General features: G+C 43.7%; 1 protein-coding gene across 1 annotated transcript in view; it reads right to left on the minus strand.

Annotated features, from left to right (window-relative positions):
* Positions 1-232: 232 nt before the first annotated feature.
* Positions 233-15,657, minus strand: part of LOC147731396 (uncharacterized) — a 98,727-nt gene continuing 83,302 nt past the window's right edge. The window contains exons 3-4 of the mRNA XM_086958734.1: positions 3,803-3,925; positions 233-551 (exon numbers count right to left, since the gene is read on the minus strand). Coding sequence (XP_086814860.1) covers positions 399-551; positions 3,803-3,925 — 276 coding nt within the window. The 3' untranslated portion in view covers positions 233-398. The remainder of the gene's footprint in view (positions 552-3,802; positions 3,926-15,657) is intronic.

Raw genomic sequence — 15,657 nt, forward strand, 5'->3', positions numbered from 1 at the left:
AGGCTGCCAGCAGGCGCTGGGGCCCTGGGCAGCTGCCCATGCTGCCCATGCCTAGCGCCGGCCCTGACTAAACCTGGATAAGTTCTATGGGTCCTCGACTCTACCTGCCCCTACTAAGACTTTACATTTTAAGAGAAACATGCAACATGGTGTCTTCCACTATCACAGAATCCGATGGTAGCATTCGTGAAGATTGAGCATTTTTGTTGTAATCTAGGATTTAATGCAGTAAATCAATTAAGAAAATCGTACAACAGGACCAAGATGCCTTACGTATCATTTTTTTCATGTTTTTTATATGACAATGTGCACATAAAAACGTTTCTTATATGGTGAATAAATTAACTGAGTGCAGATTGAGTGGAAACCTGCTTCGGTATTAGAAGTCTATGCAATAGTTAGTGAGTGTTATTGATTTCTTCATCAATAGCCAGGGTCAGCAGGCCTTCATTTTCATTCTTGCACTGCGGAGGTTCCTCGTCCACCTTTCTCTCTGAACTGCATCCAGAATTTTGGCCAGGTCTGCATTCTTCCTTCATCGCGTCATTCTCCTAAAATAACAAGAAAAGCATGACCCATTGGTGTGTATTCCTATCTGTACAGTTAGTATAGAATCAATGCAATGGAATAGCCCATGAAATATATAGATCACATTGTATTGAGGCTTGTAAACCCACAGGACTATCAAAGTTATTAAAAAATCCGATTACATGTTGATTTTCAGAGTTGCAAATGCTTCCATTTCAAAAATATGCCTTTTAATTGCCAGGATCTGCCAGCTTCTTTGCTTTAACCATTGTTACCAGCTGGTGCTTTGCATCTGAACTCAAACACTGATTTTTTTTTTTAGGTCTTACAGCTATTAAATAAATCTGCATACAATCTATGCAATAGCATGTCAATAGGAAAAAAAGTTGCGATGTCACGTGTGGTGATATTCCAGGTCAAAGGGTTAATGTAAATGTAAATGTCAAGGTATTTGTAGAGCGCACTGTCACCAAGCGGTTTCCTGGCGCTGTTACTCATACCGCTAAGGAACCCATCCTGGCTTTCCCTGTGAAGTGTCCACTCCTGGGCACCCCCAGGGTGAAGCCAGGCATCCTAGCGCTGTTGGGGCCGGTGTGGAAGTTAAGCAAGCTATTGCCCAGAGTTGCAGCGTGGGGCCCATGATTAGAATAGGCACCGAGGCGAGAATTGTCAGGTCCGAGGAAATTGAGCCCAAGACCTGCCGAGGCGGGAATTGAACCCTGGTCCCGGGCCAGAGCTCTGCATCAGGGTCTGCCGTTCTAACCATTGAGCCACACTCCTCCTTATGAGGTTGCTTAAGCTCCTCATTTGATTTTGGTCAAATTAAGTCACTGCTCAGAACTGATGAATCTAACTCTGCAGTTGAATAGGTAGTGTGCACAGGAAACCTTCAGTAGTGTTCTTAACTCTCCTACAGCTAAAACAGTCTGTCTCAGCCACTCTCACCATGCAGTTCCGATATCCGCTGGTAAGTGATATCATGAAATCATTGTTGCGGGTCACCCACTATGACATCCCTGGGCTAGAAGGCACAAAGAGTCAAGCCTACCGGACAGCACAAGCCACCACTACTGTCGATATCGCTGCAACTATTAAGACCGTTCACTCTAGGCCTCCATCCGACTCCTTCCTCCCACCACCACACCTTCACTAAAGAACTCCTATATATCAGAGGCATTGAGGATGTGTGTTAGTACTTGGCTATAGACTCAGCCACATTCCCAGACTCATGGAAACATGCAACCTCCATGCCCCTGCTCAAGAAACCATCCATTGACCCAGCCAACTACAGACCCCTCTCACTTCTACCGTACCCGGCAAATATTTTAGAAACTAATCAAATGGTGCCTAACCAGCACCTTCACGCTACACAGTATGGATTCAGGCTCAACTACAGTACAGAAACAGAACTCATGGAGGAGACATGGCAATCCTCATTCTCTTGGACCTCTCTGCAGCATTTAACAATCACACCCCATCGTACAAGATTGGCACCAAAGTGCCTGCAATTCTCTGGATCTGCCCCTTCTTATGGATGAAACACAAACTGTCAGTGTGGCCCCTTACTACTCGGAAGACCGCAAATTTATCTGCCGAGTGCCCCAGGTTCATCACTCAGACCGGCCCTCTTCAATGCATACATGATCCCCTCTAGCCAATGTGATCCGTGCATAAGATATCAACATCCTCTCTTACGGCAACGACACGCAGTCATACTCTCCCTCATAGAGAAGGTCCACAAAACAAGTTCATCTCATGCACGACAGAAGTCGCTAACTGAATGAAAGTCTACTCTCTCTAGCTCAACACTGATAAGACAGAAGTAGTGATCTTTGGCAAGAAAACCTCACCATGAGACTCCAGCTGATGGGCCTCTGAACTAGGACCCACACCTACTCCCAGAACCCATACCAGAAACCTCACAGTAATAGTCAACAGCAAACTGGACATGACTGCACACGACAATGCTATCACTGCATTCTGCTTCTGTATCCCGAAGACGATCTTCAAATGACTCCCAAGCAACACTAGATAGACTCCCACTCACACCCTAGTCACCAGCAAGTTGAACTATGGGAACACACTCTATGCCGAGATCCCCAAGCAACTCATTCGAAGACTACAAACAGTCCAAAACATGGCCACCAGAGTCATCCTCAACACCCTCACAGAACTTTCATTATACTTCAAGGAGTACAACTGGCTCCTGATACACAAACCCACTCAATTCAAACTCCTCACACACATTGAAGGCACTACACAACTCTGCCCCCCCAATCTGAACAGTCACATGTCCTTCCAATCACCCAGATACCTCCATTCCAGAGGACTCCTACTTGTATACATCCCATCCATACATAGAACCAGATTAATCAACCTACCCTAGACAGGGCTAGGCACACTCCCCTTCTCAGTACCAGAAAACCCTTGCAGGTGATAGTGCGCTTTTCAAATACACACAACCTAACTTATTGGTTGGTGTGGTTCTCACTCATTTGCTTGTTTTTATTTGATAGCTTGCCTTCCTCTTGTGTTTTTCCCTACCCTAGAGCATAGCTTCTTTATGATCTGTTTGATCGGCTAATGGTATGCTTCCATTGCTCACAATTAAGGTACCACTTTTTTTTCTTCATAAAGCACTCAATGAGTGCATTTGTTTGCTAGCTCTCTCCCTCTTGTGATGCTTCACCCCTAAATTCCCCCCCTAAATACTTAGTTGCACCCCCAACACTCCAAGCGTGTCTGTAAAAGCACAGCAATAAGGATATTTTTGCTGGGGTATGACACAGAAGACAACTTTACGTTTTTTTTTAAATCTCCTGCATTTCACAAAGCACAAGTTCTGAGAAACAAAGGCTTTCGTGGCGTTGGGGATGAGCCACCTGTTAAGCTGAATCAGCAGGGATCTGAGGCAGAAGCTGCATTTAGCATGACATTTCTCCTGTAGGCCTATACATTTGCTCCATGGACTGTTGCAGAGAAACAAATGGCTGAATCCTCTGGAAAGTAAATCAGGCCTTGGGAAGAATTTCATTTTACACTTCCTTAATCATTTTAAATCCTGTTTGGAGTTTTCCCTAGTGAAAAGTATTTGAAAAATGATCCGTGCTATTTATAAACCTTTTATCACCGATTTATTTTCTTAATCAAGGCTTTACAGAGAAACATTGGCAAATACAACAGCTCAGCTCTCTCACTATAAAGTGAGACCTACTGGCTTTGTAATAGCTTGTATTCTGGGACACTGTCAATCATTGGCTAGATGATACTCAACTGCTATTGCAGTCTTGAGTCTGGAAAAATGGATCAACATTTCATCGCAGGTGACAAGATTTTCAAGCAAAATTTGCTGACGGGCCGTGATGGTCCTTAAAAGGTTCTTTATATCATCACCATCCTGTTGGAAAAAAAGAAAATGTTCAAGTATTTAGCAAATAAACTCAGGACTCCTGACATTGCTCTTGCATACTTTCTTAACACTAAAAACAGGACTTCAAAAGACTTCATGTTAGAATACATTCTTAAAACATTTCAGAGTTCTGCACAGGCACAATGTGCCTAGAGATTGCATAATCATGCAATCTCTAGGCACATTAAAGGAAAAATACTCCACACAAACTGTATTCCAACCAGTCAAAGTTCACTTTAATTCGCCAGTTGATAAAACGGCCTAAAAAGTATTCTACATACACTAAAATAATGGTCTACATTAAAACAGCACTTCGTAAAAAGAGATAAAAATCAAACTACAAGACAATGCAAAAAGGGGGAGCAATTCCATGTATGTTACACATGGTGCTTATGTCTCTTTATGGCGCATTGAAAAAAACAGGGCCAGACAACAACAAGTAAAAGGGGTCAGACAGCTGTTTTGAAAGATATAAAGCTGGTCGGCATTGCCTCACCCTGTATATGCACACGATTGGGCGTACAAATCTCTCTCCTCACTATAAAGTTTGCAAAAGAATAACAAGTGAAGGTCACATTGGGCTGAAAAGGTGTCACAAGGGCAAACAGACAAGGTGTTCATGGAGAACGTATAAACAGGATCGCTAAGCATTATGGGAATGTAATTCAGTTGAAACCTTGCTAACAAAAATCTATGAGAAGTGTTAGTCGGATAAATAATTGAGATCAGAAGTATTACATTTTTATTTTAGATGATATTGTTTGACCCTTGCCTGACAACAATTGGCTTCCTATCTCATATTCCTCTGTTTTTCAATTAAAAGTTTTTCAATTCTAACCTAGAAATGGAGGTGCAGGTGAGTGGATCATCACATAGCTTAGGGAAGCTTATACTAGGCTTATTTTATTCTACAAGACCCATCAAGCTTTAGGCAGTCATATAAGATATCTTGCGTTGGCTTCAATGTTACCCTCCTCCATGGGCGTCCGCAGGGGAGGGCAAGGGGGTGCGCTTGCCCCCCCCTGGATCGCCGGTCCCATTCCTTTTGGTCCGTAATGTTCAAGATCACAGCAGGCTGTTACCCTGCGAGAAGCCCCAGGAGTTTAAATGTTCTCTCACTTGGGGCCTCTCGCAGTTCTCTTTGAACTCTAGAGGCTGCAGCAGCCCCTCCCCAACCTCGAGCTTATTGTGGATAGTCCCATTGTCATTGTAGGAAGGTGGCTACCTGACTATGGTTACCCCAGATTTTTTGCCTTGTGTTTAGCTGGTTTTCGACTTAGTTGGCCTGGTTCCCTGCTAATCAGGGCCCCAGGCTATCTGCTCTCTCTGTAAAATAGATTCCATGTACCCTAGGTGCATAACTAGATTGGCTTGGGTCACCTTATCAGCCCCTGTACAGAGCACTATAGGTGCCCAGGGCATAGGTGCATCCAAGGCCTACCAGGGGCTGCAGCATATCTTTTGCCACCCCTGGATGGCTATCTAAAATTGACACAACTGGCTGATCACTCAGCTGGGGCAAGGTGGTGTAATCACCCCTTGCTTAGATATAGTATGCCTATATCTAAACCTATCTGGACACATATAAACCTGTGAGCCACTCCTATGGCAGGCCTTAACAATCCTGAAGGCAGAGTGCGTGGTTTAATGTGAGATGGTGCTCTAGCATGAGCTGAGCCTGTCTGCAGCTGTCGGGACCAATTCCCTTAGCTGTTCCGGGATAATGCCAAACCATATACTATTAAGTGCATTATAATCCTCGCGGTTATATGTCAACTTTGGTTTGGCTTTATCAAAATATGTCGTGTAAGGTGTCATACGATTTGGAATACTACCCCCTCGCCAGTCCTGGCGACGGGGGTAGCATTCCACCCCTCTAGAGGGGACGACATGTTACTTTTGCTAAAACGCGGTTGATTTTTAAAAGAGCCTTAGATCCACAAAATGGATGCTTCTGCCACAGACACATGTCTGACCTCCTGCTGCTGACCGAAACTCAGCAGAGGAGGCCTGGACAAAGGATTTCCTGTCACAGGGAGGTGTGACACCACCCCAGACAGGAGATAGTGGATTGTAGCAGGGAGGTTTGAATGAAACCAGACAGTGTCTGGGGAGCACAAGGCTTCCCCTTGCATAATCCGGTCAAACCGGTTCTGGGGCAGCCCAGCCCCAGCTCCAGTGAGACCTGGACAAAGGAAAGGGGGTGTAACCACCCCCCTTCCTGGTCCCACCCATAGGGGAGGGACCTAGCAGGAGATCCACCCCACAGATTGGAATAAGAGTGGGAGCACTGCCAATGCAACTCAGATCATCCTGAAGAAACATAAGAAACGAAATCTGGACCCTTCGACTTTCTACACGACGTTAGAAGACTGAAGAATCTCCCTTGTGGTCAAGGAGTGACCACCCTGTGCAAACAGGTACCATCCAGCCCTCGACCCTTGCTTTGTTGCAGTTCCCGCCGGAACTCGAGCGACAGAGATCGACGAGATCAAGCTTGCCTGCCTTCTACCTGCCCGATCCACAGTCCCTGCAGAGCTGAGACCCGTGGAGGCGACCGGAAGCGTGGGGCACGCCATCTTGAAAAGGCCACGAGACGCTGACCGTGCAGCCCACGAGTGACCCTCGAAGCTGTACACCGGGGTTTGAGAAGCCCCAGCCCCGAGCTCCACTTGCACCAAAGCTCACCCCTCCACACTCCACGAGTGCTGCGTGGGACCCTTCTGCTTGTGTGGGCTCGACGCGTTGGCCCGGTCACTTGCCAGCTGGCTTGTGGCCCCTGTGCCGACGAAACTTGAAATACGACTCGCTTTTCTGGTTGCTCCAGATCTGCACCAGCTCCTGTGAAAAGGAGCCCCCACTCTGACCCTCCTGGTTTGAGTGATAAGCAATCTCCCGGTTCCGCGTGGATTGCTTTTGCCAAGTGCTGTTTGCTGCAATCTTGAAGCCGACGGTGCTGACGGCGAGAGCCTACGTGGGACAGATCGTGACCCGCTCCTGGACGTCGCAGATGCCCCAGAGCCCACGTGACAGCGGAGAGAAGCCTATCGACACACACCTGATTGCGCCCGACATTGCCTGTTTCCGTCCTGGTTCCACCCTGGTCACTGCTGAGTGACCCAGACTCTGTCCCCTCTGCTTTCAGGTACTTTTCTACTTCGATCCACCCTTGGATCGCACCGGACACTTCTGCTTCACAGCGCCTGCAGCTGCAACAGCTTCAAGCACCAAGAACCTGCGTGACAGAACCCGACGCCACTTCGACCCTGTGCACCCACGGCCTGTGGGTGAGGTAACTTTGCAACGCCGGTGTTCTTACACTGGTACACACCTCTAGGGTCTGTGTCTAAAGTTTTGTTCCTCTAGGTTCAGCGGAAGTATCTTTTAATTCACTTTATGCAACTTTTACGCACCATTGACATTGCATTGGTGCGCGCCGCACTTTCCGTGCTGCACCCGTCTCCTGTGGGCTACTCCCGACTTCAGCATTGCTAGTCCTGCATGCTCCCAGCGAATCTCTAGGCCCTAGGCCTAACCACTGTTCGATAAGTGTTACTTATACCACTTTTTTAGTATATGGTCTGAGTGGCCACCCGCCCTCATCCATAATTGTGCAACTTTATATGTTTTACTGTGCTTTTGATTTAACGCTTGTGCCCCTTTCCTCATAAAGAGTACTGGGGAGTAATTTAGAAATAAATACATATATTTTTACAATATATACTTGTGTGGTGTCCTTTCATTTGATTACAGGATTGTATGTGGTAAAACAGCTCGCTTAACACGACCTCTTAAGTTTAGCCTTTAAGGCTGCTTAGTCCATGCTACCACTAGGATAGCTTGTCTAACAAGGTTGACTTACAACCAGACATCTTTGGGGTTTGTTTGGACTGATACCCAGTGGTTCCAGAATTGGAAACACTACATATCAGGCCAACTTCTCACAGTCATTCTGTCTGCTGCTGATCATCACATAAAGAATGACAATGGGCCGCCTGCATTAAACGTGCCTTAAAGGCGAGTGAGGAAGTTAAAATGGTGCCCCCCCCCTGGAAGGCGAGTGTTGAAGTTAAAATTTTGCCCCCCCTGGAAACATTTCTGCGGACGCCCATGTCCTCCTCCATACTGAATGCCATAAAAGGGGGGGGTGGCAGAATGAATCTGGCCCGTGATAAAAGGAATGTCCAATTAAATATGGCAATTACATGAAGAGGAAGATTGGGTAACAGTGATCGGGAGTTTCCAAAATTTCTTCTCGATTTGTTGTAAACAAGATACAGAGACGACACTCCACACTGATACTCCATAAGTTGTCACAGGTGTTTGCGCTTCGTCTATCTTTTTTTATGGTGTCTATCAGTTTGGACCCCAGTTTCTTAATGAAGCTAAAGATTGCCCCATGCTTCTTTCCATCATAAGGCCTCTAATTGGCCACCATGTTTTGCCATGTATATTTTTAAATCAAACAGTACCCCCAAGTAACAAATTGATTCTACTACCGCCAGTTCCCCCCTTCTATGTCCCATCTAGGTTGGTTAATTAATCTTGCACAAATTATTTAGTTTCATTTACTTTGAGGTGCAGATTATTCATAAATCTAACATGGGTATCTATAAGCGTCTGCAGCACATTGCCAGTCCGAGCCAGCAATACCGCATCGTCTGCATAAAGAAGTAGGTGAACAGGTGCGGAATGGACAACAGGGACATCACTAGTTGACCCAACCAGATGGGGCTTCCACGCTATTCGTATAAAGAGAGAATAGGAAAGGCGCGAGTACACACCCTTACCTGACACCGTGAGCAAGTGGAAAGTGTCTGGAGCACTTCCCCCCTCTCTCCCCAAGCAAACTCTCACATAACTTTTTAACCCTGTATTAACCTTGTATTGTGTAGATTAATATGCACAACAGACTACACTATAGAAGAAGAAGCTTGCCTATGTGTTTTACTAACGAGTAACTGGAGTGAGAATCTAAAACGGCCGCTATGCATCTACTGCATCTATGTAGTATGACATACTTTTGCTTGGAGGGAATTTCTTGAGCTTGCGCAGTTGCTAACAAGATGGCTGCTTTGAAACTCACATGCTTGGCATCTGCTTTGCGGAAAACTAGAACAAGTTATTATTCTAATGCTAACACGGGGAAGGTATTAATAAGTAAATGGGGTTAGAATAGAGATAGGTGGTATACAGTGAAACCATTTATTCTTGAAAACAACATCTGTATTTCTGACTTTATTACTAGTGTGTTTTTTGGGCCCCTTGAGTATGGCAGAAGTAAGCCGATTCATGTGACTGAAATGTTCATCCGCGCATGCCCATTGAGAGTGAATCCGGATTAATGACTACAAACGTGAATCAGCAACGATGACTACAAACGTGAATCCGCAACGATGACTACAAACTGAAATACAAGCCAAGGCCACTGAGTGTCCTGGCCTTGGAATCAAGCGGTGAAGAGTTCACCAGGACGGCAGACTCTGTGGAAGCTATTATAAAATGTTGCAAAATAATGTGAATGCGGGTGGGAAATAAAGTTTGAATAAAGAATTAAGGGGATGGGTTTATTAACAAAGGGCTAACTTAAAAGAGTGATATGTAAGCATGGTGTGATGATCTCCTCCCCTCGTCTGTCCAATTAGAGTTAGGAGTTTTATGATATTGCAACAATTTAGGGAGATTCACGAATATTGTAGGGTATAATTGAGGTAGTTATTAGTTAGTTGACAGAGCATTGAGAAGCTTGAGACTGAGATGCTGCCCAATGAGACGTCGATGCTGAATACTGCAGAGGTCGAGATGCTGTGGGATTGACGAGAGAAGCTGAAGAAGAATCGAATGCAGAGCCACTTTATGTTAAATTAATTTAATTATAAGATGATCGCAGAAGAATCTCGAGGAGGAAGAGAGTGTCAGAGAGGGGTGCTATGCGCAAGCGTCAGTGGTAGAGAGGTCAACTATCCTGAAGCCTTTGTCGCCTGATCTTTCCCAGGGGACCCTTCCCAGCTCCTTGGCCAAGGGGTTGGTTTTCACACCATACCTGGTAATATAATTATATGTCTGTTTATGTGCCTATGTCCATTTCTCTTTATCCTCTCCTTTCCATACAAAGTCATTGCGTAGTATAACTGACTGCATATGATAATTGATTTATTTGAATTTCCTTCCTATGAGGAGACTGAGTCTGATCTGTTCTGTTCTTTGTAAGTGGTTTACAAGAAATTATTTCTTAGATAAAGTTTTAAAACACTTAATATTTGCAAGTAAGTTGATTTGTCATTTCACCATCAACTAGTTCAACTAATGGTCTATCGACCAGAGGAAATAACTTTTCGATCAGTGAAAGATTAGTTAGGAACCAGAAATAACTAATCTTGGTATGGTAATAAATTCATAAAAACATGACCCCAGCGGTTTTAGCCAGGTGATTGTGAAAGGTGTGTATGGGCCTCGGTGAGTTTATGGTGTTGGATACCTGTTGCTGGTAAGCCGCTGGATCACTAAATGGGCTACTTACACCGAGTTTTAACATCCAGAGAGGAACTAGGCAGGGTTGCCCGATCTCGCCCCTTTTATTTAATATATATATATATATATATATATATATATATATATATATATATATATATATATATATATATATATCTCTATGGAGCCATTGCCACAGGCGATGAGATTAGACGATCTAATCCATCCCTTTAGATCTGAACGATATAGTTCAAAAATAGCTCTTTATGCCGATGACCTAATATTGTACATGAGTGACCCAGAGGTGGCGATCCCGAGGGTAGAGGAGCTTATGGGTGAATTTGGGTCTTTATCTGGGTGTTTAGTCAATAAAACTAAGACAGAGGTGATGTGCTGGAATCTGGAGTGGTCAGGAAGAGTCAGCACAGAGCTGAGATATCTGGGGATTTATATCGTCAAGGACTTGGAGAAGATACCTCAGATTATTCTCAATAGGGTCATTAAATAAATAGATGGCCTCTTTAAGTAGATGGAGGAACCTCCCCTTAACCATTCATGGAAAAACCAATTTGGTAAAGATGGTCATTCTTCTTGGGAGCTTTGTGTGGGGAGAAAAAGGAATCCGATTGGCGTGGAAAAAACTTAGACGCAGATTAAAGAAAGGCGGGCTGGCTCTTCCTGATGTGAGGTTATATGCAGCAGCATTCCAGTTTAAAAGCATTCGGATGCTACTTGTTAAACCAGAGGAGTCAGCTTGGGGCAGGCTGTTAGGAGAAATGGCGAGAGCGGAAGGAGAAGGTGATGGTGAGGCTTTTCTATATAAGTTTGGGTCACCAAAATTCTTCAAGCTGGTACGCCTGAAGGTTTTGAGGGCGGCCTTGGAGCTATGGTATGGGCTCAGACGTAGCTGGGGCATAGGATACTATTCGGACAGTGCCCCTGTTTGGGATGCACCAGGAACACCGGGTTGCCTCAGAGACAGTTTGGCGTTGCCCATAAGAAGGGCGGGCATCACCACCTGGGCCAAGCTTGTAGACTCTGGGGGGATACACCCATGGGAATACCTGAGAGCAAAGATTGAGCCACGGTTCTCTAGATTTAAATATCTACAGTTGGTGTCATGGTACGACGCAGAAAAGGGCGACGTCAATGGGAATGGAGAGATTGAAGGGCTGTGGCAGTCTATCCTCCCAATTAAGAAGGAAATCTCAGTGTGGTATAATAACTTGTTGGAAGCTGAGGATCTTGAGGTCCCCCCTTTAGCTGCAGTATGGACTGAAACTCCCCTAGGGCAATCAATAGAGTCCTTATATGAGCCCTCTTTAAAGGTTTTGTATAAATATGTTCAGCCTACTTGTTTGAAGAAAAAAAATTCTTTGTTATTAACAAGCTCTACTATACTCCCGCTAAGATCGCCAAGTTCGCCCCAGAGCCACCCCCTAAAAGTCCAAGATGTCTGCTACCCCTAGCCAATGACTTACATGTCTTCCTAGAGTGTCCAGTACTGGCAACATTTTGGACAGAGGTGAGCGACAATATCCGAGATATTTTTAACACCACTATAGATATCAACAAGTCAATGGTATTTTTCGGAGATGATGACCGACTCAGTCAGACCCTCTCTCAGAAAAACAGAGGCTTATTAATCTATTTGGTATTGTTGGCCCGTAGGGAAATCTGTAAGAGGTGGAAAAACCCCCTACCACCACAAAGGGAGGATTGGCCCAAGGCCTCATTCGTTATGGCCCGCCTAGACTACGAGGGCACAGAAGATAAGCCATTTAACATCTGGCATCCTTTTGTGAGTTGGGGCCAAAATTTAAGATTATTATAATTGGTCTAATGATTACACCAAGCTCCCTCACAAAAAGGGATCGGTCGGATGACCCAAGCGAGTGCGGTAAGCCGGAGGGGCCACAGATCGCAAGAGCGGCTTCGTAAGACCCGCAGAGGCTTGATAGGTGAGATGAGGACCAAAAAAAAAAGAAGTCGCTGGATCATCGGTACCCCGTCTGGCCCTGCTGCCCTCAATCTCCTACACTGGTTCAGTGAATTTTTCATTTTGTCCAGTGTAAAAGATAATTTAGCACCACAGGGGCGAATCGGACAGCATGATGACATTGCAGAGCCCTCCCCTCTATTTCAAATACCCTCGAGAAATAGCTCACCCAGTCTTCTTTGGTTATATGCTGATCTAAGGAGATATCAGTCCCGTCTTTAAGAAACTGGGCATTGATTATAAGCCAGAAATCCCTGCTATTTTTTTTGCGTAGCTGCTTTTGTTAATTTATCCCATGCTTCTTCTTTTAGGGCCCTTAGTCTATTATCTCTCTTTGCTTTTTATATGGAGCGAAGCACTTTTACCAGCAGGATATCCCTTAGTTTTATTCTGAGGGCAATACAGAGTTTTTTAAGTGCTTTGGTGCAGCGATCGTTAAAGCAGCATAATGGTCCCCTTGCCCTACTAATACAGGGCCATAAAAGGTTTTAAATAATCTTAGCTCAAAAATTTCCAAGGCTAGGGGGGTTTCATCATGCTGTGTGAGTGGGTCTAGACAGATTGACATTTCTTGGGCCATGGTAGAAACAATGCTATAGGTGAATTTTGATACAACTAGCTTGTCCGATTTTAGAATGATGCCATTTTTCTTTGCGATTAATGGCTTAGAAACTCGTTTTCCGAAAATGGTATTCTTCAAAACCCAGGGTATTAGGCAAATTATTGCTGCATGATCGCTGAATGGATGGATTACAATCTCAGTATAGGAGACCTGTAATCTTATGGTTTCTGAGGCCAAAATAAAGTCAATCGTTGATTTATAGGATCGAGCAAAGAAGTTCTACTGAGTTTATGATCTCCAGATTAAAAATCACTAATTGTCTATTTAGCACAGAGCCGTAGGCATAGTGGGTAAAATGGCGGATGGGCTCCCCTATATCATTTATCATACCACAGGCTGCGGACTCTGTTCTATTACAGCTATGGCTATTAAAGTCACCCATCCATAGGATATCTAGGAAAGTGTGGTGATTTCTCAATTGAAAGTCTATGCCTTTCTCGATTAATTTTACCACTGTGGCCATATCTCCTGAAAAGTTATTATTGTATAAGTTAATTAATAACAGGTCCCTCCCTTGCTGACCAACACATAAAAGGATGTGGTAGCATGGTGATGTATTTATGAAAGTTTTTACCTTAACCCTAGCTGTGCAAGCTATTAAGGTAACTAGCCTCCCACTTGCGTGCCGTGATTGCGACGGAACAGCATTCGTCTGAAAGATGCTATAGCTATCCATTCTAATCGTATTGATCATCCAGGTTTCTTGCAAACACAGGATGTACTTTTATTATGAGTAGGGGGGTATGATAATAGCGGCCTGCGATCCTATTAGGGTAGTCAGTCAATCACAGGCGTAGAGCTCGGTTAATAGTTCATAACTATTTTTGAGTAGGTTCACTGAACAATCATCAATGTGCCGGTTATAATTTAAATTGGATGGGCTATCGTTGGCGCAGTCAATTTAAGTTTGACTTAATGCATAAAGGTTAACATAAAATCTATAGATGGAAATGTACATATAAATGTTCTAACTTCTCTGTCGCTTAAGAGAAGAGGTTTCAACTACTGTACATACTTTTACCAATTGCAAAAGATACTCTCTGTGCGTGGTGTTCTTTTCACTAATATACTTGACAACATCTAATGCAGATTTCTGGAGGGTACGACTTTATTACAATGAACATGACCAGCAACCGTTTAGCAAACACCCTTCCTTCCAACCCTAAAAATTGCAATATTTCGCCGCTCATGTGACGGAATGCCAACTGGACAGCACAATTCCATTCTAGGTACTTCCTTTAAGAACATAATGTATTCATTCAGTAGTAGGCAGTATTCTTCACCTTAAATGAATTGATATTATCTGTGCATCTACTCGTATCCAAAGGCAATGTATACTATTTATTTATGTATTTAGTAGAAATAAAGGTATCTGGGTTATTTTTTTTTATTTCACAATACTGTCTCTATCTTGCTGATGCCTCGAGTTACATTTTGGCTCAAACCTTGAGCTTGGATAATCACACAGGTCCGTCAGTCGCCTTTGGATACATAGTAGCACCACTCAGCTATAAAAACGCAACACATACCTTGACTGTATACTTTCATTTTTAATCTCAAAACTTGAATATGCTTCATGGTGATATTGAATAAGACTGCTGCAGTGAAACCACATAATTCAATTGGCATGTGATGCAGTTAAAATAAGCCATGTTTTATTCCATGAAACCAGGAGTCTGTGAAAGCAGTGGGCTGATAGCTTGTTGTTACACAGGCACACCTTCATAAAGACTGTCCGCGTCATGAGGACAGAACTATTCTAAGCAGAAATTTCACATATAAAAGATCATATTTCGGTCAACTTTGGCATCCACCCTTTTTGTAAGCTAGGAATGGATCCGCCTAAACAATGTAAATTCCCAGGACCTTTTTGAGCCAGCTATGATGTGTGGTGCAGTTTCCCACATTCTCACGTGGAAGTGGTGTTCTAGTATTGTCTGCAGCTGGCCTAACCTTCCACAACCCAGATCATTGTGAATTAGTGTTTTCGGAGCTGTAGATTGCAGCACAGCCATCTCGACCACATGATATCATCTACCAGGAACTTTTCAAGGTATTTATGCTCTAGCGTTATCAATAACAAGACATAAATATATCATACCAATGTCCAGCTCAACAACTCAAAATCAAATCACACCTCTCCATTATTTTCTAATGTGTTTTATTAGTTTCATAAGAGATAATCCAATCAAGACAACGTTATGGATGTTCAGCACTCTCCTTGTTGTGGCATAAAAGACAAGTATAATCATAGATGGGCCAGATCATTAACATCTAGGTGTAGTCTACTAAGGAAATGTTTTAGTATAGCAAAAATGCAGTTAATATTTTCAACTATTCATTCAAAACGTGTTCTTAACTTGGGTACAGAGTCAACTCTTCCTCGATAATCCTAGCATAGTTTATGCAACTTCTTCCAAAAGATAAAGGAATTACAAATGGATTTTTACTGCACAATCATATTACAAGAACTTTTTTTATAATGAAGTTCTGTCCTTTTGGGATCAGTCATCATCAAGCTGGTGCAATGATGGTTAGACTACACCCACAGTTTTCCTTGAGGGCAATCAAAATATGCACCATAGAAGATACAAATCTTCAAATCGCATTATTCAAAGTACTTACAAA

Source organism: Lissotriton vulgaris, chromosome 2_1 (genome assembly GCF_964263255.1).
Source record: "Lissotriton vulgaris chromosome 2_1, aLisVul1.2, whole genome shotgun sequence".
Taxonomy (NCBI): Eukaryota; Metazoa; Chordata; class Amphibia; order Caudata; family Salamandridae; genus Lissotriton; species Lissotriton vulgaris.